This window comes from Ictidomys tridecemlineatus, chromosome 8 (genome assembly GCF_052094955.1).
Source record: "Ictidomys tridecemlineatus isolate mIctTri1 chromosome 8, mIctTri1.hap1, whole genome shotgun sequence".
Lineage (NCBI taxonomy): Eukaryota > Metazoa > Chordata > Mammalia > Rodentia > Sciuridae > Ictidomys > Ictidomys tridecemlineatus.
In genome coordinates, this window is record NC_135484.1 from 8,159,114 (window position 1) to 8,182,566 (window position 23,453).

At 46.5% G+C, this 23,453-nt stretch overlaps 1 protein-coding gene across 3 annotated transcripts in view; it reads right to left on the reverse strand.

The window, feature by feature from the left end:
- Positions 1 to 23,453, reverse strand: part of Fndc1 (fibronectin type III domain containing 1) — an 84,706-nt gene that overhangs the window by 42,162 nt on the left and 19,091 nt on the right. For 2 of the 3 annotated variants that reach the window (XM_078018800.1, XM_040283509.2), the window contains exons 2-6: positions 17,878 to 18,072; positions 14,832 to 14,918; positions 14,326 to 14,394; positions 1,951 to 2,157; positions 679 to 777 (exon numbers count right to left, since the gene is read on the reverse strand). In XM_078018800.1, the coding sequence (XP_077874926.1) occupies positions 679 to 777; positions 1,951 to 2,157; positions 14,326 to 14,394; positions 14,832 to 14,918; positions 17,878 to 18,072 (657 nt within the window). The remainder of the gene's footprint in view (positions 1 to 678; positions 778 to 1,950; positions 2,158 to 14,325; positions 14,395 to 14,831; positions 14,919 to 17,877; positions 18,073 to 23,453) is intronic. The other variant, XM_078018801.1, reaches the window with a different exon arrangement.

Consider the following 23,453-nt stretch of genomic DNA (forward strand, 5'->3'; position numbering starts at 1 on the left):
TATTTATGGAACTTCTTTATACAACATAAAAAAGTATAACAGATTTCATTTTACATTAAGAATTCTTAGAAAAGAAAGCTATGTTTTGCAGATTGTCTCTTCATGTGAAGGCACCTGACCCAGAAAAGGTTTATACCCTCATATTACTTTCATATTACTCATGTCAATTCATGAGTAATATGAAAAATAATTGTGTGATAAATGGGAAGAAATATTCCTTAGTAAAGGGACATCAATCAGGCTATCAGCAAACCCTGATGACAACTTTTCCTCACTCCTCTCCATGCCACTTCTACGCACTGTTAGCTGATGTTAAGGAGTGTTAACATCAGAGGGTGTTATTTCTTGCACTTTATTCAGTGTCTCCCAGGGGCCATTTATGCATGGATCTGATTCTGCCTTTACATGGTGTAAAGCTTGCCACCTGCTATCATGACAGAGCTACTCACCAGGAAGCCATAGAGAATGCACAGTGGAACCGACTTCATCACACGATCTCTCCAGCCTCCGCATAGGAAAGTCATATGCTTATACCCCAAATGCAACTAACTCTGCCCTCTTGTGTGCTTTACCCTCCATGAGATTTACGTAATTCATCACAGCCAGCATCGTGTGAAAACAAGTCAGCCTTCACATTTTTAGACTGCGGGGTCACCAAAGGCATTCTGGGAAACATACCTGAGATCTTGCGCTTCGTGAGGGCAGCCCTATAGACTGGCTGACTCCGGCCCTGGGAGTTCATGGACTGCAGGGAGACCACGTACACGGACTCCGAGGCTGTGAACCAAACAGCAAGGCCTGAGGCCGGCTGGACGTCTCTGCAGCACCCGTGCATTCCCCCGCTTCCCTCCGTTCCATTCCATCTTCCAGGGGCTTTCCCTCCTCTTTAGGACAACTAACCAGGAGCCCACCAAGTGTAGGAAGTAATCTCAAAAGGAACACTATTATGTTAGAAAATGGGATTTTTACTTTTAACTCCTGAAAAGTGAATTTCTAGCTTATTATCAGGATGAAAGAGAGGTAAACTATGCTTAGAAAAATGAAAAGCACATTTACCCACATAATTCCCCCAATTGCTTTTAACTTCCAAAAGACAAAGAGGGAGTCACTGTTTCTATCTGTCCAAAAAGAAGGGAGAAGAAAAGGAACAACTGACAAGCAGGTTAACAGCCAGAACATCTCTCTGAACGGTGGGAGGCTGTGCCCTTCGAGGACAAAATCCTTAAAGATCTGCTAAGAACAAACGAAAAACTTTGAATGTATCCTTTATTGCTGGGCTTCCCCCAAGAGGACGAGACGTGAAGGGTCCCAGCAGCAGCAGCATCCACCCAAGGCTCCTTCCCATTCACCAGGTGGAAGTGGGCAGAGAGGCCCGGGAGGAGAAGGAGCAGGAGCGGCCCTGTCTCCACAGGCAAGGAAGCCGCAGTCCCCTCTTGGAGTGTGGCCGGCATCCGCTGTCCAGGCCTGTCATAAATACAGCCAGCAAAGCTCAGGAGCCCCCAGCCTGGCTGTGCACGTAGGGTCTCCAGTCCCTGCAGATGCAGCCTGGGTGGCCACAGCTGGGCTTCCTCTACCCAGTTCAGGGCTTGGGAAGAGATAAGGCTGGCACAACATTCCAACGTGATGGAGGACAAAATTTCAAAGACAACGGGGATGAACACAGTCAAGATGAGGAAAGCAACGCCCCTCCCCCTATGCAGAAAAGCAGCCTGACTGGAGGAAGCCGCCTGCATCAGAAAGCAACTTAGAAGACAGCCTGGTGTCATCATCGAGGTCAAAATGGTGGCGGCTGGGACAGCGGATGGAGCAAAGGGATAACTTCAAGCCACTGTCATACCTGGAAAATGAGCCTCACACCTGAAATAGTGTTCTGTCCCTGACCAGCTTCTGAGCATTGAAACAAACACCAAGACCGTCCGGGCGCTGAGCATCCATGCACGGTGAACTCACCGAGCTTCTTGATTTCGTGTGTCCGCTCGTCTCTGGTCAGTGGAACATAGTTCATCTTCCGGCCACTTTCCCCGTAGCCCAGAAGAAAACCCCGAGATCTGCGTGGACTCTTGGCTCCAGACAGGCGCGGCGCCTTCCACGCCACAGACAGCCTGTCGTCTGAGGACCGGACGCGCACACGTAAGGGCTTGTTGGGCGCTTCCTTCTCTTAAAGAGGACATGACATAGAGACCATTAAACAGTAGCCAGGTGGAGTCCACCGTGGCGGGGTGGAGTCTCTGCAAACGTGGCACCTCAGCAGTTCGCAGCGGGGCCTAACAGACCTTTTTTGGGGTAACAGATTCTGGAAAGACCACTTTTCCCCCAAGGGTATCAGCACTTCCTTCGTAAGTTCCTCCCTGCCTCTCACACCTAGAGAGCTTAAGAACAAAAACCAAAACCCTGCCACGTGGAGAGGCAGCCGGCCAGAAGCCTTGGACGCCTCACAGCGTCTCCTTCCTTCTATTTCCTTTTGTCCTCTTAGGCCAAAGCTATATATTCTCTGGCAAGCGCTAAAGGTCAATGTAAAAACATGGCAGAGGCCCATTATGTGCAATTTATAACTGTCTTCCATGAAGCTGTTACACTGTAATGTTGAAAAGTCAGGGTTCCCTGCCTTAGCAACCAATGACTAACAGCCAAATGCTAACTGATTGGTTTGGGGTCTTAATTTTTCTCCCACATGTGAGTCCTATCCCTCCAGGAAAGCCCTGGACAGGCCACATCATTGCTGCTGTCCTCAGCATCTGTCATTTTCTTGTGAAATTAATCAGTTTCGTGGAATCCTCTGGCTGATCGGCCTCATCTCAAGAAACACACTCACTGTGTACTCAAAGGAACATGCCCAGTGGCTACCACTCAGTGCTTAAAGTCTTGCTTCAACATCAAGGCAGAGCTGATACATCTGGGAACAAGCGTCATGGATCATGAGCGTACCACATTGCCCATTTCTAACAGTGGACCACATTTGAGCCCTGGGGAGGCTAGAAACCATCTTTTTAACTGTGTGAGCAGTTACTTCCCAAGTATTCTTCTTCTGCTAAGTGCATTAACCCCATCATCAATTCTGACTAATCTTATTAGTCTGGAAAATTCCCAGCTAAACTAAGACATAAAAACCAAAACTAATGTCATGAGTTATTGGAGCTCAATAATACATAAATAAGTAGCCATTGCAAAGGGTTGTTCTGCCAGACACCTGGCTCCAACATTGTGAACCTAATCAAGGAGTGTCCTTGGGTAGATCAGCTGGAATTGCTTGACTGGTCTCTGGACTCCCCTACTAAGAGACTAACACGTAATGGTCAATAAATATTTCCCCAAATATACAAAACAGTAACTATTTTAAGGCATTTGCTTTTAATCCAATAGTGTAGTCCAGCAAAAGGAAACACTACCTGGGTCTTCTGTGTCAACTAGAAAATAAGTTGCTGCACAGAGATGGCACTCCTGCAGTTCTGCGCCAGTCCTGTGTCCTCTCTAGCCAAGCATGTAGCAGTGGGCACAGTGTTCCTGGGACCACTAGGCTTTGGGGAGTCTCTGCTCAGGAAAATCACATTCTGACTCAGTAACCCCTGATTCTCCACAGTAAAAAGCTGAGGGGGGCGGGAGCAACAAAAAGCTAAATGTCCCTTGGAACTTCCAACAGGGATAGAGCTCCTTTGGAGGAAGGCATCAAGTTCCAAGGACAAGGAGCTGGTATGACCCAGATGGTGTAAGCTTGCTGCTGATGTGCCCAGCCTGGGGCTCTGTCCTGAAGCCCACCAGATCCACCAAACATGAGCCACACAGCCCAGTGGCAGGGACAGCAGCTTGCCAATCACTCAGTGCCGGTCCCTGACCCCAGGAACCAGCCCGTGCCTAACAACTCCACTCTGGGGTCCAAGGATGGGGCCAGGACACCAAACCATGCAGGGGAACAGGGTCGAGCTAGTTCCGACACCCAACACAGTCAATTTCACATGGACCCCAACAGTTTGTAGGAGGCTCTGTTTCCTTAGAACAGCACAAAGGAAAGTAGAAAAGGTATCCTCACCCTCAGGAGAAAACTGAGGTCCCCAGAGGAGAAGCAGCTGACCTGAGGTCACAAATCTCTTTAGTGCCAAGCAGGGACCCCAATGCCACATTCTGATCCCAATGAGTCCCCTCTTAACAATGCCCCTTCCATTTAAGCTCAGTCCTCACCCTGTGGGCCCTTCCCCTGGCCACCCAGCCCCTTCTGCTCACTGATGTGAAGCCAGGCTTCCTGTAGAGTGCAACCCACCGCCTTGCATCGAAGGCATGGAACATGATGTACCAGACGCTGTCCCAAGCAGGTAGCCAAGGACAGGAGAGGGGCTCTCGCCAAGGACTCCCTGACCCCCACCCTGAACTGACCCATGACCCCAGGCAGCTCATGCAGTCTGGGTAAAAACACAAACGGGAGCAAACTGCGATCCCTCTAAACAAAATCCCCTCTTTCAAATCTTTGTGTTTAGAAAACCAACCTCAGTTTTTTCAAGTACTTTTGAAAATTCCCTTTATTATTCTGAGTAACATATACTGTCAAGCATCTTCTGTAGATCATCTGGTAACTCTCTTTTAAGTGCACACCCCATATGGTTCAAATCCATTTGCAATTAAATGATTGAAGTGTTTGGCTAAGCTGTGTGGGACAGTCCACCAAAGCCTTCTGAACTGTCCTAATAAATCTCTGTAGGTCTTTTATCTCAAACACAGGAAGTCACAACTGCCAAGAGCCTGCAAGCTCACATCCACCAGCACTGAGTGCATCTCAGCCCTGGCGGGACACACTCCCTGGGTCGCTCTGGGTCCAACAGAACCAGGTAATCCATACTCAGAGCTGGTCGATAACAGAACTCCCGCAGCAATTATCACACCACCCCTTGTTGCAGTGGACGTCAGAAAGCCAGGCAGGACTGGGATCTTTCTCCTGACTTGGACCACCAGCTTTGAAAATGGGAAAATATTCTGAAGTTGTCCAAAATAAAATCTATTCTTTTCAGTAAAAAAAAAAAAAAAAAAAAATTCAAAATTCCACATGATGTTTTGCCCACTTACAATTCTATGCTGGTTAAACCTGGCTGCTTCTAAACTGGGCTGATGCCAGCTCAAAACTCAGTCTGCATCAAATCTATTACTTTTGGGTGACTTTTAGAGTTCTTCCTCACCCTCAGTCTCTTCCTCCGTGAAACAGTGTATATCATGTTGGGTTTTGTAATATGATCCACGTAAAGTATTGAGGCTCCTACCTGGAAGACATTAAGCGTGCTAGGTTATGTAGCTATTATTGGGAGCCCAAAGGTCCGTGTACTAAAGTCCTGATCCCTAGCCGTTGGTAGGTGGTGGAACCTTTAAGAGATAAGGTCTTGAAGTCGCTGAGGGCTTGCCCCTGAAGGTGTCCCTGCCATGAGTGGGTGGTTTGGCTCTGCCACATGTAACATATACTGTCAAGCGATGGGCTGCCTCACACAGACCCAAGCAATGGCATCAACCAATTTTAAATTCCAAAGCTCCAAACTGTGAGCCAAAGTAACCCCTTTCCTCTTATAAACTGGTACCTTGAGAAATCGTTATAGTGACAGAAAACTGACTACCACAGTGGCAATGGCAAAAATGGAGTCCCTCTTTCATCAGACTGCTACCTACGTGGGCAGCCCCCTCTGAACAGGAGCATGTCACAGAACTTAGCTCTAAGCTTCGCACACAGGGTCACTGAAAACCAGATAAGGGCAAAAGAAATCTGCCCCAAACCCTTTATGTTGACAACCTTCTCAAATAGGAAGCTGTCCACGTCCATGTGATTTTTTTTTCTTTTTGGCCTCGTAAAGCAGAAGCGCTGGTCCTCATCTCCATCCACATCTAACATGCTCAACACCCCTACTCTTCAGTGGTGTGACAGAAGGCCAGCACACTGCAGGTATCAGTCCATGGCTTCGAGGAGTCCAGGGATCATCCCACCAACTTGTCTGTGCTGGCCACAAAACTTCACAATGATGGCCCTCTCCCTGTCCCCATGGCTGAAGGAGCAGGCCTGCATGATCATGGGCCTTTGATGCCCACCCTCTGCCCCATCATCCCCAGCATCAGCCTTCAATATAACTGTGGACACTCTGCCCACAGAGCAGGAGGGAGGCCGGGCACTTCCACCAGACACCAGGTGCTCAAGGGTCGGTGTACTTCAGAATCACCTGCAGCCTGTGAAAATGCACCCTTATCTCCACATCTGGAAGGACCAGGTGAGGTTCTGGGCCTTCTGTGCATCCCTGATGCATAGGCAAGATGAGGAAGGGAGAGCACAGAGGGGAGAAAGAAGGAAGGGGGCAGGAAAGGGAGGGAATTGTGTTAAAGAGCAGCGAACGCCAACGGTCCACAGCCAGATGGAGACAGGACACTGGCTTGGTAGTTTCAACACCCTGACAACAGGCCCAGGCCCAGTCTGGCTGGCTTCTCTGAGATAAGGTTCATTATACCAACCTCTCACTAATGTCTACCAATGTCTAGAGCTCGTTCTTCCAGAGGAAATCTGACACATGATCTTCCTGAGCCATCTCTGAGAGGATTCAGAAATCTCTTTCAACACACCTAATACTTGCAATGCAATCGTGTCTCTCAACAACAGGGACGTGTCCTGAGAAACGCACCATCAGGAGACACTGCTGGGGACTTACTCAAGCCAAGACAGCCGGGATGTCTCCAGAGCCATGCTGTGTAGGCAGCCCAGCATAATGCAATGCCTGGCCGGGCTTCCTCTCAAGTCCTTGAAGGGCCGCGTTTTCCTCTCTAACAAATAACCTCCATCCTTTTTCACCATTTACTTAGTGCATTTACATGGTGCTTAAATAAGCCCAGCTATTTAACAAAAACAAGGGGAAAAGGAATCCATCTGTCAGAGTGTCACCCACCAGTGTAAGGCCCTTGGGCACAGGTCCTCACCATAGCCCACAAGCCACCTGTTTGCTGACAAAGACAATGAGGTTCAGCCAGGTGGAGGGAACGGGTCGCAGCCCGGCAGATGCAGGCCCTGAGCTGGAGTGGGAGTCGGGGGCCGTGGGATCTGTAGCCCCAGACCTCTCCCCTTCCGCTCTCGTTTGCAAGCTCTGGTGGTGGCAGTGTTGGTGTCTCCACTGGCCACACTGTGGCACGGGTAGGGCCCAGCCCTGGGAGCAGGTTCTCTGAGGCTCTGAAAGCCCCAGGTGAAAGAGTCTGGTGGTCAGTAGCCGAGACCCTCGGGTCCACGCATCCTGCCTACAGAGCTGTCAACCAGGGTCGCAGCGGCCTGCGGCCCCAAGGGGAAGGCCGTGCCATCGGGATCTTCCCACGCCTGATTCCTCTTAAACGGAGAAGCATCCCCAGTGCTCCCAGGGAAGACCAGAGGAGGAAGAGCCAGATGCCACCCACGCCCATCCCGCCACCCTCAGAGACACCCGGACGGCACCCCTCGGTCAGCGCCGGGGGTCAGTAAAGCCTTGCTGCATTTTCAGGGCTTGGAGAGGAGAGAAGGTCTTAGGAGCAAGATGGACAAGAGAAAAGGGGAAAATAAGAACTTGACCTCCCCAAGCTGGCAAATCTTGATGAAATATTGATAGAGAGAATGCATGCTTGGGGCACACAGACTTTCAGACAAACCGGCCAGAAGGAAGGCCTTAGTTCCAGGTTTCTGAGGCTCCCTGGGACGGCCGAGTACGCAGAGACCCTCTTCCCCCTTCTAGGATCCCGCAGGAGCATCCAGGATGTCGTGGGGTGAAGAAGCCAGGAAAGGCCTGTACATAAAACTCAGTGCATAGAAAAGAGGAGAGAAAGTGGCCAGGCCCCTCTCAGAAACAAAGCAGACACCTGGAGCCACCCAGGGCCACTGGGTTCCACCAGGTTGCTTTGTCTATTTGTTTCACAGGAAAAGGGCTGCGTCGCTTGATCACTTACCCAAGCTTTCCTCACCCTTTTCACCAAAGTTTACCTAACAGCAAAGAAAATGAACTTGATCTGCAGAGTCCTGGAGCAAGGCAATTTATTCTTCACAGTCTTTGTTTTTATCTCAAATTTTCCCTTGAGCCAGGTCTGGTGGCGCAGAACTGTAATCCCAGCAACTCGGGAGACTGAGGATCGCAAGTTCAAGCCAGAGTCAGCAATTCAGCTAGACCTCATTTCAAAATAAAATAAAAGGGGCTGGGGGTGTGACTCAGTATAGCACCCCTATGTTCGATTTTCAGTACGGGGTGTCGGGGGAAGATCGCATTTGAATTTTGTAGACTACTCCATAATATTGTGGTGCTCATTTTAAACTTTAAAATAACATTTTCAGTGCCTGGCCCTCAAGGGAACACTGCCCACAGGGGTGGACAGTTCCTTCGTGCCTTTGTGGACTCCTGATATTACTCTCTTCTCTGAAGTTCTAAGAATTATAATACGTTGGTGGCTCCAGGATGTCATCCTGTCCATCAGTTGCTGACTTTGAAACTGACCCTGGTAGACTCAATATCAAGAGCCTAGGAATATCCGTGAAAATTACTTTGCGCCCATGAATTCACTCACCGTCTAGGACTGAGGCTGTGCTAGGTCTCAGGATGCCAAGTTGACAGCCATCACTATTAATGACAGCAGGGGACTGCTTAGGCTGGCAGTGAAACCCTTGTTCCTAGCAAGAACCAGAAGGCTCTGTGACTGCCTACGTGAATGTGTCTCTCAGTTTTCACAGATTGCAAGTCTTTGGGGGGCATCTCCCTTGTCCTACCACTGTGTAGACAGGGCTAGGTTCTCTGACCCATCCAGGGCAGTGGCTTATCTATAAGATCAATGCCAGTTGCCAATGTCCTTGTAATTCTGATGTAGACATCACTAAGCCATTGGAAGAGGAGCTCTGGGGTAGCCCTTCCCTAGCCCAGGCCTCTGGCTCCTATCCCGGCCCCAATCCACCCCCTAATGCAGTGGTGGAGTTGAGGGTCAGGCAGCAATGAAAGGAGAGATCATTTGCAATGAAAGATGCCGTTACATAATGGCAACAGGTTGATAACCTTAAATAGACAGGGCTTCCTTTTAGGACTAATACATGAATTTGCAGAGATCTAGATAAGAAGCTCTGGCCTTCCTCAGGGGCAGGGCGGCTCCTGGCCTGTACTTTGTCTCTCTTATACATGCAAAGTGTGGAGATTATGGGCTCAAGATACTCAGTTCAGAGTTTTCAATTTCCACATCCGTCATATTTATCTAAGCAAACTGGCAAGGATATGTCCCTGAAAATCTTGATGAAATATTGATAGAAAAAAGAGAGAATGCATGCTTGGGGCACACGTGGTGTAAACCCACAGGCATTTCTGATTAAAGGAATGCTAGGTTAGGGTTCCAAAGATGAACCTCACGCTGCCTGCCCAGGGTCTAACTGTGCTCTGTGTATGAAGTCGACCTTCCAGGGACTGCAGATCAGAGCCTGACAAGGCCTGCAAGCAAGCTCTTGCTAGCAAGAGATGGAAGAAGGGACATGGCTGTCTCAGACAGTGGCATTCAAAATTCCAGATGGCGGAGGGAACAACTCGATCCCCAACTCTGGACTCTATGGCAGTTGGTGGTCATTAGACACCAGGAGGCGGGAAGATCAAATAGTCCATTACCATGGATACAAACATGGCCCGGACGCCTGGTGGAAAAACACATCACAAGCCAAGTGCGCTGGAGTCAGGACATAGGCGGAGGCCAGGGGTGGTACAGTAAGGAGGGACCACAGGTATACACAGCACCCAGGTGCTGCAGGAAAGGGCCAGGCAAGAGCTGTGGACTCTCCACTCATCCTGAGTCCAAGTGCTACTTAATGCCCAGGAAGTCAGCAGCCTCCATGAACTAAAATAAAATGTCAAGAAACAAAAAGCAAAAAGCAGTCTTTTGTTTTAGTACTAGATGGGGTTACCTCCACAGTTCGAGAAAAGCACAGATCTAGATCTTTAGAAAATTATAAAAATCATTAAAAATAGATCTGGTATATTAAGAGCTAAAATTAACCAGAGTCTAACATAGTTTCCAACATGAAAATTTTGGCAAAAGCAGAAGAGCTGGCCCAGCCAAATCTGTAGGCTGGTCAGTAGCAAATTTGGGACATGTCCCCATCCTGACCCCTGGGGGCTGGCTCTGCCTGGCCCCGTTGCCCCAAATGCAGCCACAGATAAAAGTTAAACAGCTCACAGAAAAAGAAGTCTACAGAGATGCTGGATACTAGTATTCCAGTAAGTGAGCAGTGGGTCTTCTTGTCCCCATGTCAGCACAAGGATATGGGTCTACATCCCAACAAGAGGGAGAAACTTCCTGACGGGGACAGGGGATGTGTGCTCTGCAGGAAGCCCAAACGTCTGCCCTGAAGTGGCAGTTTTGCTTCATCTCATTTCTAAGTCCTGAGAGTTTTTCTATTTGGACAAGTGATCAATTTGAGAGTCAATCAATCACTGATATCCTATGAACCTTCCAGAACTCTCTAGTATGTTCTTTCCTCCTCCTCACAAGATTCATCATGAAAATCCCTGCACGTGGGGAGCCCCTCCAAATGCACACACTTTTAAGTCCTGATGCACCACGAGGATCTGAAAGATCGCTGTAGTCTGGCGAGGTAGTGCCATGACTCAGGACTCGGGCTTTTCCCTTCGGATAACAAATCTAACAAGGCGTGGCCCTAGGAGTAGGCGGCACCCAGAGGGGTTGAGCGACACTCACCTGTTCCTTTGTACTCCTACCCCTTTGCCCTTTGGGGATAGAATGTTGCATGGAACCTCCCCTTGTGTGTTCCCTATATAGGAATAGAGAATTCCGATGGCTCTCTCTCTCTTTTCACAGACACTTAAGGTCAGAGGAGCTGTCACAGGACCCAAAGAAAAAGGCATTTCTCTGTGTGATTATTTCGTGCGGCCCAGTTCACCTGGAGTGACCCCGAGTGTTCACTCATGGAACGCAACACCTGCGTGGTTTCACCTTGATGTCACCATCTTATCACTGGGCTCCCAAGCCCAGAGCTCTCCACTTGCTTGTTCTAGGTCACAGTGCAGATTATTTTTCAAATAATTTGTGATTGTATTCTAGGTTTAATGATCTCCTTCCCCCCATTCATATGCTGAAGTCTTAACCCCAGAACCTCAAAATGGGACTGCATTAGGGATGGGGTCTTTAAGGGTAATTTGAGTCAAAATGAGACAATTGGGGTACACTAATACAACTGGTGTCTTTATAAAAAGAGGAGATTTGGATGCACAGAGACCCCAGGGCATACAGCCCACAGAGGAAGGACCACGCAAGGTTGCAGCCAGAAGGTACCATCTGCATTTCATCCAAGGAGAGCAGCCTCAGAGAAGCCAATCCTGCCGCAGGCATGTTGACTGCTTAACTCCAGAACCCCTGAGATAAACTGCTGCTGTCTAAGCCCCCAGGCTGGGGTGCTTTGCCCTAGCAAACTAGCAGGCGATATACATTATTTTTTGCTTTTTTATTTACCACGTTCTTTCCTGTTAAAATATAAGTTTCCGTCGGGTGAGCGCCTGTCTGTCCTGCTCCTGTGTATCTCCAGCAGAAGAACCTGTGCTTGGAAAAGCGCAGGCACTAGAGGAATTAGTTAAATCACCAACATCCTATTTTTAGGCAAAGATAATTCAGTCCAGAGAGGTCCAAGCCAACCAAACGAGGCCTTCTGGAATCTGAACTCAAGCCTCGGTTTCTAGCAGAATGAAAGAAAGCCCTGAAGAACAGGAAAGGCTGTAGTTCCAGACACAGACAAACCCCTCCAGGCCTCACACCAGGCGCCGTGCTCATGCTACACAGGACAAATCCCTTCCTTTGAAGTACAATTCGGAGTACTTCTCTTTGACAAAATTATTATATATTTAACCATTTCTCAGAACAAAAGCACATTTTTTTCAAAAATAAAGGTTTAAATACATTGATAATTTAATATATCAATATATTTTATAAATTAATCATGTTATTTTCTATAACAATGTGACTTTTTTTTCTCCTGGAGCACTTTAACCAAGTATATGCATCATGGATATCGGCAGATTGTTCTGTTTTAAGTTATGCCTTCTATCACATGTGCAAGAGGCTTTAGCTAGCAATTTCTCCTAGTATCTTTTTTATCATACTATATAACAAATGGAGAATCGTGTTTTCTAGCAGAGTGCTCTGGCAACCACAGCCCAACGGAGCTCCTGCAGACAGAGGGGTTAAATAACCTCATCAGACATACAACCAGCCATGAGCCACAACCCAATCCTCTTATAATCCCTGACACCCAGGATTTCTGCAACACTTACTTATTCAGAAGGGTCACATGCACACACACATGCATGCATACACACACATACACACACATGCACACACCCGCATGCATTTCTAAGAAAGAAAGCAAGAGAAATTAATTACCTACAAAAAAGCAAGAAAATTGCTTGTTCTAAAACTAAGGTCATTAAGAAGACTTTATCACAGAGATTGTAAAAATAAATGGTTATTTACATTACAAAATAAAAGATTCACACACAAGGCATGTATATCCATCAGTAAAATGTTTATGTGAGTCTGATAACATGTAAGCACCTCTGAATTAAACATACTTTCCCATTCTGCACATATTGCAAGCATGCAGTAGCCTCTCTTGTCCAAAGTTTTGTTTTCCAGGTTTTAATTACCAGTAGTCAACTGTGGCACAAAATTATTGAATGGAAACAATTCATGTTTTAAATTGCACACAATTTTACACAATGTGACAAAATCTCAGGTCATCCCCCTCCATCCCACCCAGGACTTGAATCATCCCTTTGTCCAACATATCCATAATGAATACACTACCCTCCCGACGTTCACTTAGCCTTCTGGACCGTCAGGTTGGCTGTCACAAATACCACAGTGCTTTGGTTCAAGTAATGCCTGCATATAGCCTCAGGCTGTATCACGGTGCCTTCGCCATTTACCTTACCTCCTCTAATCACGTGGGCATTGGGCCATCACATCATCACAAGAAGGGGAATACAGTAAAACTACTTTGAGAGAGGGAGGGAGAAAGAGATTGCATTCACATTGCTTTTATTACAGTGTATTGTTAAAGCTGTTGTATTCTTAATTATTGTCATTAGCCTCTTATTGCATCTAATTTATAAGTTAAAGTTATCATTGATATGTGCATATAACAAAAAAATGGAATACATAGACCTCAGTACTATCTTCGTTTCTGGTATCCACTGGGGTCTTGGAACATGTCCTCTGCAGGTGAAGGGGGATTTCCAAGTTGGATGCCTGGCCTCCTGCCCTTCTCCCTTCCCAGCCTCTCTTACTTCTGTACTCTTTCTGCTTCAAGTATGCCCCCATGGCATGACCCTAAATCCATGTCTAGCTCTCCCTTCCTTCTTCCAACTCCTGTTTCCTCACTCCAGACACCATCAAGATCTCCCCACTGCCACGCCCCACAGCCACCTCGAGTTCTTCATATCTGAACAAGAACATATCACCTCACCCCAAAGCCAGCTGTCTTTGCTGACTGATTTCTTCTTCTGCCCCATTTATATTAAAGAGATTCTTAAACCATCCACACCCACAAAACAGATTTGAGAAACATAATATGGTCATTAGTCTCAACATACTCACCTTTTTCTGCACAACAACACCAGACTGAGGTATTTAAAAACATGGTGCATGAAAATAAAACATGATTCCTCACCATATTGTCTTGGGATAACACCCAGCCACATCGTGAAATAACTGCATTCATTGTGTATTATTTTTTCACCATCAATTAAACATATTCAAGAAACAACACACAAGAAATGTCAACACTTCTCTCAGTAAGTAAAACAATATGACCAGACGACATCAACATCCAAATGATACCACACACATAGATACAAATATGGAGCAGAGATGGAAGGCAGGTTATCCAATGCATAAGAAAATATCCAAAGATTGTCAGGAAAGAGAGCAAGACTTGATGCCACATATTAGTCAATAAGAGCCACTGCTTTGTGGGTTCCATTTGTTTATGCCATTCACAAGAGTAAGAGTTGTAAAAATCCTCCACGGGCCAGTACTACCATCTCGACCACCATATTTGCCGGTTAACAGGGTGACAGTCTCCCCAGATGTAGATGCAGATGCTTTCCCCCACCCCCCACCACCACAAGGACACAGAGGAACAATGAGCAATGAGCAACACTGCTGCAGTCTGGTCCACCAGGCACAGAACACATCGACCGAGACTGTGTGGCACGTGTGTTAGTTTAGCGATGGGCACGAATGAAGGTTTGTGAGCACATGTGTGTGACAGAAGCACAGCCTCTTGAGAGGAGATGCTTCAGTGAAGACATGAACCCAGGGAGCAAGTACCTGTGATGGTTTCATTAAATGATGCTGGACCCTTAAGGGAGGGTCCATCAATCTTGATCCATTCACCTCCTGAATTAGGGAAATGCAACTGGATGGTTAGAAACAAGGCTACTGGGTTTCCACACTTCAGTGTTTCCTTACTGTAGAGTTCAATGATATTTCCAGGTATTCAAAAGGATCTGCCTGGGGCCTATGTTAGTGGCTCCACACCTGAGCCTATGGACAGTCCATGTGTGGTCTTCTGCACAGGGTTTATTCTAGTGAGTGTCGAAAAGAAAATGGAGACAAGATGCCAATAACCTACTTTAAAACTATTGTAAAAGAAGGGATAAGTCTCTCCTAGTTTTTTTATATTTTGACTTGCTATGCACATCTAAAAAGGTCTTGGGAATCCTTTCCATATTCAAAATTTATATAGATTTGATAAAAGTGTGGGGAGGGGGGGCGGGGGGTCTCTCCCATTCTAAGTTACAAAACTACAGCCTCTGATTCTAGAGGAGACTTACCAGGCAGGCTCTCAGCTCTGTAAACTGGTCGGCTCACTCCACTGTGGTTCTCTGCAGTAACCAGCACAAAGTACACTACCCCCGGCTCTGAAACATACGGTTCATATCAAGCCACCGTTGCAAATCTCCAAGCATCACACAGTTTGACTCACTAATCATCTTCCTTATTTGCTTTATAACTAAATATAAAGGTTTGAATTAAGTGACAAGTCTAAGATAGCCTTCTCCATGGTTTTTACTCAAATCACTAACATTCTTCTCACGCAGCTGAGACATGCCAGACCCAAACACAAACTGCATTTGGTACAGAGTACGGGGCATGTGCAATAAATCTGGATTCATAAGCAGTCAATAAAAAGGGCACTTGGGGATTTTAACTTTCAGATCAATGTAAAAAATAGGAACTCACAGTCCACTTATTGCTATTTCAAAATACACTGTCAAAAACTATAAATAATATTTCCCCCTGGAAGTTCCAAATTGAAATTTCCAGGAAAAAAAAAAAGAAAGAAAGAAAATGTCAATGTAACTCATGAAACATGGCACATGGGAAGTCTTCGTTGCACTACATAAAGCTTCGGGAAATTTTCCTTTTCACAGTAAAATGATCCCTAGACTTTGCCTTCATGTTGTTTTCCACCATTTCAACAAAACACTAGTAAAAAAATATATATATTTCTTGGAATCTTGGAAATGCTCGGTTACTTGAAATAATTGGGCTTCACTTTTTGATTTTTGTATTGAGGTCAAGGTCAAATACCAGACCTCTCTTTGACTGACCTACTGAAGTTGTTGGGGTGCAACAGGATGCCCTGTTACAAAGAGGGTGCCCCTGAACTTGCAGCTTGAAAACAAAACCCTAATGGCACTCAGTTTTCCTCAAAATAAGTGAAGGGGCCCATTCCCCAAAGAGATGGAAGCTCATGGACATCACAGGGGATGAGGGTCAGACAGGTGAGCATCAGCTCTGTGCACGGCAGTGATGGCGTGGCCCTGCTCATAGCCAGGAGCCTTCCTCAACACCTCCTCATTCAGTTCTCAAGCCAGAGGCTCCGCGCCAGCCACTGGAATACACCGTCTGGGTCACCTACTCTGCTCAAGCCTGGTGTGACTTCTGTCTGAATCTGGCAGGGCCTGGTGGCATCTGGGGTTTGGCATGAACTGTCAAACTAGTGGGGAAGTGCTCCAGGTTCTGGCAGGATGCAAAACCCTGCTTCCCCTGGCACTTTCTGCGCTCTGAGCTTATTTGTATTTCAAAAAAATTTAATCCACATGTGTCTGAATCCCTACATTTAACTCATCAGAAACTGGCTTCCAGCAAGTTCTACCACTCTCTTTTAACATGTTTTCCTTCTCTGCAGCAATCATAACAACTCAAGGTTTGAGTAGGTGTGACCCTGCCCAGGCCTTCACTCTGACAGAATCTCCGTTTAACCTCGCAGCTGGATGGGGGGGCGGCCACACCATGCGGAAGAGATTCGAGGAAATACCTGCTTAGCTGAAGCCAGGAGGAGTGGATTCTGGCCTCCTTCATCTCCCTTACACAGTCTCTGTTCTGCTACCAGGAAACCTAATCATTCAGTGCAGGAGGTGGAGGAGGAACCAGTACAGCAAGCTGAGGCCAGGGATGGGTGCTGGGGAGCCTCACGCTGACTGTGGTCCACCCAGGACGACAGCACTCACGTGGCCCGGGGGACACCTGGTCATCTCTGTGCCACCCTCCGTCACTCCCTTATGACCCAGCTTCAGGTTGAGCCGAAGCCAATGGAGTTTAAGATACTGGAGTCCAAAGGAGAGGGATGCGGAGGAGGCAGCTCCAAGCCCGAGTCTAAGACCTCCACGTGTGCACTTAGAGGACAACACACGTTGAGTGAGGCTCAGAATCTTCCCAGCCTCCAGGACCAAATTGAAAATGAAATTTAAGTGGGTAAAAAGAACACATCTTTAACCAGCTGTAGCTTAGCATGACATTCCACGTGCACCTTTACAAAGATGTGTTACAACTGACTCTTGAACAACCAAGGGGACGGGGCACCGAGCCCTGTGAAGTCAAAAATCTACATAGAACTTTGCCTCCCCCAAACATAGCTAGTAAGAAGCTGATGTTGACCAGAAACCTGATCAACAACAGAAAGGGTCAAGGAGCACATAATTTATATACTGTAGGCACCACATATGGTGACAAAATAAGCAAAAACTTGGAGAGATCACTTTTTTCTGTGACGCACAATTTACACAGAAGACAACTGCTCACACGGAAATGAGGAGTGGTACATGGTGGCATCCTAAAAGGACACGGCCACACCTGAGTTCACCATGACAGCAACAGGAGGTGGCCATGGTGTTACTACAGTAGCACACTGTGTGCTGCAATTAGTTTTCTACAGATACATTTTAATACCGAACCTTTACTTTGTTTAGATTTCTCTTACTGGAAAGGGCGTCATGTACAGTTTATCTGTGTTAAGTTTTGACAAATTTTAATAATGGATTCATGTATGTTATGGTTATAAATGATATGTGGACTATCTTCTTGAATTTGTGCATTCAATGTTTACCCAACTTTTTCCTAAATTTTTTTGATATTTTTAGGATCTCAGTTCTTCTGTACGTTTTTTCAAATTGTCACAAATCTCAAAACAAAAAAATCCACTTGTAAGTGCACCTGCACAGTTTGAACCCATGTTGTTCAAGAATCAGCTGTATTTGAATTATCCCTAATTATAAAATGGTTTAGAAATCAGAAGTTTCCAGATTAGGCTACCCAATTGTCAGGTAATCACATTGCTATAAGACAAAAAGGACCGATGCATTTTCCAAAAGCACATTCATAAACTAAAAATCGTTTGCAATTTTAATTTGGAGAGGAATACTTGATGCCTGGGAGCGGGAGTTAAGCCAGCCCAGGCCAGACTCCTGATGAGAGAGTGCAGCACTTGGCTTCTCATCCCCAGAGATCCCGGCCATACTTTGTCTTGCAAATAGTCATCCTGAGATGTGGCACACAGTTTGTTCTGACTGGCAGCAAGAGCACAGGGTCACTTACCCACGTCGTCAATAAGGAAGGAGTGTGTCTCCGCATTCACCTTGACGTATCTAAGACCTTTCAGGGACTTTCCATAGGCAATGTTGTAGTGCTCCACGGGTCTACTGGTAGCCTCTTTGGGTGGGTCCCACGTGACTTTCAGGCCCATTTTAGTGGACAGCAGTTTCACGTGCCTTGGCTTCAGTGGGTGGTCAACTATGCAAACAGCGCAGCTATCAACTTCGGGTAATGGCAGGTTGGGGAAAGAATTGTGTTGAAAGTTCTCTGATAGCATTAGCAAAAAAGTCAACGGCTTTCCTCTGTCTGATCCTAAAGACTCCAAGTGCAGTCGTATTTGCACATTGCTACAGTGTGATGGCAAAACAAACATACCGAACCCCCCAGCTTTCTCTGCATTTTGGATAGCTGTGGGTGGTAAATTTAAACCAAGAGTGAAACGAATTAGAATAAATGCTAGGCATTCTCTGCCTTGATTACTTTGACATGCCAGAGCGAGAGAAACCAATCAGCAATTTGACAATTCTCCAGAGGCATTCATACATTAAATAAGTTCTTAGTATTTAGTATGATCCGTGGGATAGTCTTTAAAACACCTCTGAGAAGAATAACCCAAATACTGTGATCAGGAAGAATACCAATTGTATTCAAAGTGAGATAACAGAAGTAACTCATTTCCACAAAGAAAACAAACCCAAACCATCACCAGCTTGACAGGGAAGTAAAACTCTGGCTTTATCTGCAGACACTGAGTTTAAATGCTTCCATGTTTTGTCAGTAAGACGTTAAAGAGAAGCACCGTTCCTTTTTTAACCTTCAGATATGAGGTTCTAAAACCAAATATTGATTTTCAAATTTACCAAAATGAAAAGAAACATTTTGTCCAACAAGACCTCTCAGCTCGCTGTAGATAACCGATACTGTAAAGCAAGGTGATGTAAATAAGGGCTAAATATTCATGCAACAGTCGAACAAATTTTCGGCCAACTTGGATGTGAAAATGACTATTCAATAATGCCAGGGTCAAGGAAGAATTGGTGTCGAGGCCTAAGACCAAGATCACCTGGCAGAATACTTAGGGGTGTGCTGAAGAGTTCTGCAGAGATGAGCTATTTCAGGGCTCATCTTCCCTCTCCTTGATGAAACTTCCGCACATCCCAACCAGGCCCAGAATGCAGTTGTAATTAAAAACAACCACCAACAACAAATAAACCCTGACACTGGGGGGAAAATAATGCCAGGCACTCTAAAAACTGGAAAAAAAAATAACCTAGAGAATTAAAAGAAAGCTTTAAGCTTAGTAATATTAAGAAAACTTCATCTGAAAACCCATAAAATAAAGGGATGGCACATACATTGGTTAGAATGTGGGTTTAATTGAAAAATTAAATTTAATAGAAAATTCCAAATAGAACAAATACAGAAAACTCTAACATATGTGTCATTGTTCCCGACAGCCCTGCTGCATCCCAAGTCAAACCAGGGCTAAGGAGAGAGCTCCTGAGAGAACTCGCTGGAGAAATTCAAGGCATGAACGAAGGTATGAACCTGATGGATTTTGCAGGGTTAGAGAAAGGATGTCCACTGAAGAGACAAAAGCATGGTGTTCGACCATGGGCACAGTCCAAAGTCCACAAAACCTCCCCTCCCAACTCCAGACGTGAGCTTCCTGTGATACAGTGATGGAGGAACCCAGGTGAGAAAACTGGTACTACAGAGACGGCATGCCAGCCACTTCTGGGCAGTTTAAATGTGTGATCGTGCCTACCCTTCTATAATTTTCTTTTGCCCTTCTTTGCCTACAAGAAAATTCAGCAGAATCATTTCCAGGAATCCAACATCTCACACGGACCGAAAGGTGTGTAGAAGCAAAGCAAGATGTCCAAAAACTGCAAAGGGAAGCAGTGTGTGTTTCTCCCAAGGAAGAAAATGAATGCGTGAAAACACCAACAACACTTATCTTTACAATTCAATTCCAAAGCTCCATAAGGAAAGTCCACTCTTCAACAGACATTGTGAAACGTGAGAGCTATGAAACCCAAACACTTCCCGGCACTAGTGATTTAATCAGTGCACAACCACCGAGGCCAGAAAAATATTAATTTTTTTCTACCACTGTTATCTGAAAAAGAACAATATAAATATACTCATTTTTCTTCCCTGCTATGTCTTTGTGTTAGTCATCTTTCCATTACTATATCAAAACACTTGAAATATTCAACTGCTAAAGAGAAAAGGTTTTCTTTGGCTCATGGTTTTGGAAGTCTCCATCCATGATTGATTGGTCCCTTTGCTCTTGGATCTGTAGTGAGGCAGCTCATCATGGTGAGAGCACATGGTGAAACAAAGCAGCTTACCTCATGGTGACCAGGAAACAAAAGAGAGACGGAGGAAAAGATGGGAACCCCACCATTCCCTCCAATGGCTTGCCCCCAGTGAGCTAAGACCTCCGTTAGGCACCATCTTTTAAAGATGCCACCACCTCCCAACATCTCCACGGCTGAGACTCAAACCTTTAACACTTGGAATTGGGGGAATTTATCCAAACCATAGCAGCATTGCATTTACCCTTGGACACAGCATAGGATCACTGGTAACTCACATGTGAGTTCACAAACGGATGCACTAATCCAGCACCAGGAAAGCCACACATACCCATCCAGGAGTCCCAACAAGACACACGACACCTGGGATCCTTATTTTACTTTTAAATATTCTTAGAAATTCCGCCCAGACCCTCCTTCCTGTCTTCTAACAAGAAGACCTGCTGCAGCCTTTGGTAAGTGTTTTCAGGAAGCTCGTCTAAGATGCTACTAGGTACATTCTTTAGAGCTGCATGTCTCACGAACCACGACTCTTAATAGAAAGGGACAGACCCAGTGTCAGTACCCCAGGAATTAAAAGCCTCATGGGGGGACCTTTGGGGCTGATTTCACAGAGCAGGCGTGTGACAGGTAGGACCAGGACTTGCTGCTTTTGCGTCTCCGCAGCACGCGAGATTAGGAAATAGGCTTAAGCTGCAGCTGAAGGGATTTAGGGTTAAATAAAAAGAATTTCCTGCCCACGTCCTTCCCCACTCCCCACTCAAGGCTGTCTCTGAATGGAGACAGATGGTAAGGTGCTCCAGACAGAGGAGCAGCCAGCAAGAGTCTGCTAGGACTCCAACAATTTTATACTGCACAGAGCCACGGCATAATCCATACCAGTAAATTCATCCAGACTGGAGAACACTTGCCAGGTGCCGAGTGGCAAAGTGATGCTTCAGTGATCTTCAGACACTCGGCAATGCCAGCCTAGACATCCCTGCGCGTGGCTGCCAGGAGACGTCCGCTGGCTTGTTTGGGAATGGAAAATAAGGACGCTTCGAGGACCACACTTTGGTCTAGCTCCACTCCAGGTCTTATCCCAGAGGGCCTGCAGAAGCCAGTTTGGTTCCAGGGTCAGAGTGTGGATGGTGCGCTCAAGGAGAGGGGTAGACTCTAACACCTCTGCAATGCCTGTCCCTGGAGGGGTCAGCAGACGGGACTCAAGAAATTCTCCAGAGCTGATGGGCTCCCCAGGAAGCCTGCGCCCTGACCCAAGTCCTCAGGGTCCTCAGGGCCAACCTGACCGACCTCTGCAGGCTCCCCTCTTGGGAGCCAGTGGAGCACAATATCTCACCCGCCCCTCCCGCATCTTCTCCCTCTGACGTCCTCTGTGACCACACTCAGCGCTGACTTCAATAGCTTGAAGCAAAGGATGTCACACTAATGAGAGGAGCCCGAGGGCCTCCAGCTCCAATGCCTACAAGGGCAGGAAGACAGGGGGACACCCCACGGAGAGTGGACCTGCCACCTGAAGCACATTCAGGCTCAGGCTCCTGTTGACAAAAGGGAACTGAGGCCCAGGTTATCAGATACTCTGTGTTTTTGTTTGTTTGGCTTTGTTCCCCCCTAACTCCAAGAAACTAGAAATCCTGATTTTGTGTGAAATCTCTCGATTTTACATTAATTGGTAATGACTTCCACTTTTGAAAAACACTGTGTGGGGAAACACGCGCGCGCACACACACACACACACACACACACACACACACACTCACTCACTCCACTCAGCTGGCCAGACTGTCAGAGGCCAGAAGCCCCCTCCACCTGAACCCCTGGAGAAACCCCTTAGCCACTGATCCAGATGACCTCCTGACATTCAGTCTCAATCCAGAGGCTCCTCTGTGAGTCTGGGTCCTTGAGGAGAGTCTAGAAATTAAGACAAAAGCTGAAGTATGGAAAAGAACTGAGCATCCCAGCCCCAAGGCAAGGATAGAGATTGGCCAAGGAACCACATCCTGTACCCAGACCTCACTCCCTTCCCTGAGAGACCCAAAGATTCTGGAAGAACCTTGGGTTGGGCTCCAAGAGGTAACAAAGACCCACCCCAGAGTGGCTTTGGGGAGGGCAATGTGGGTGCTACCCAGGCCCCAGAGACTAGCTAAACTGATGACTTGCACACCCCTGTTTCTAGACTCACCAGTCCACACCAGTATGCCCTACACCTTTATAGAAGTCCCATGTGAGTGTCCAGCTGAACATGTTGAAAATGAAACTCAGAACCCTGCTGCTCAGTCACTTGGTTCAGACCTTACCACCCAAGCACCCAAGTCAGACGCTCAGAACCATCGCCAAGTGCACAGACACATCCACACGGACGAAACAAACTCTGCCAAGGGCAGTTTCTCAGAATAAAGAGAAGGAAAATCCAGAGTCATAAAATACATCACAGGTGACACAGGTCCTGGGAAGCCCTGCTTAGGGGCTGTTATCCATAACAGAAACTGGCTTCCACTGGTTTGTTTCTCTGTTGTGTTTCATTTCTTTTAAAGCCATATAGTGACTTCATTAAGCTCTCCAGGTTAGTAAAAGAAGAAAGGAATGTGGATGGGAGGGAAAGAGGAATTCCAAGAGCAATAACAGCCCAGGGAGAAGCAAAGGGAGAGCTTTCTCAGACCCTTGGTTTGGCTCCTCTGTAACTTTGAAGCTGGCTGATTTTAGGCTGCCCCTGAATGGACCTAACGGTTGACAGTGTTGACGCAGGGTTGGCATTTAGTAAGTATGAGGTACAAGACTCGCCATCTAGAAACTAGTAGCCACTGATAAACCTGCAAGGTTTTTACTGTCTGCAACTGCACTGGATCAGCCTCCACTGCCATGATCATTCCAGATACTGAAGCTAAAACCCACAGCTGAGGGAGGAAAATCCCCTACCACCATGCCGGCTGGGTAGAACCAAATATTTTCTGAGTCAATTACTAATGCAGTCGTGGTAAGAAAAACAAATGTTATTTATTCCTTCACTTTTCTACCAAAGATTTATGAAGAAAATTAAAGAACTAAAAGTTGGTTTGACTGGATTTCAAAATCAAGTCTGAAAAGTAAATTCGAGATACTCTTTGCATACTCTTTGCACCTTACTGCTCCTGGTCATACTATACGACGCAAGTCCCTGATTCTTAAAACCACTGGTTAAATCTCAAATCGCGAGCAGTATACATCTGAACAAGCAATAAAAAGGGGCCTATATGGTTCTACTGCACCAATAAATACAAA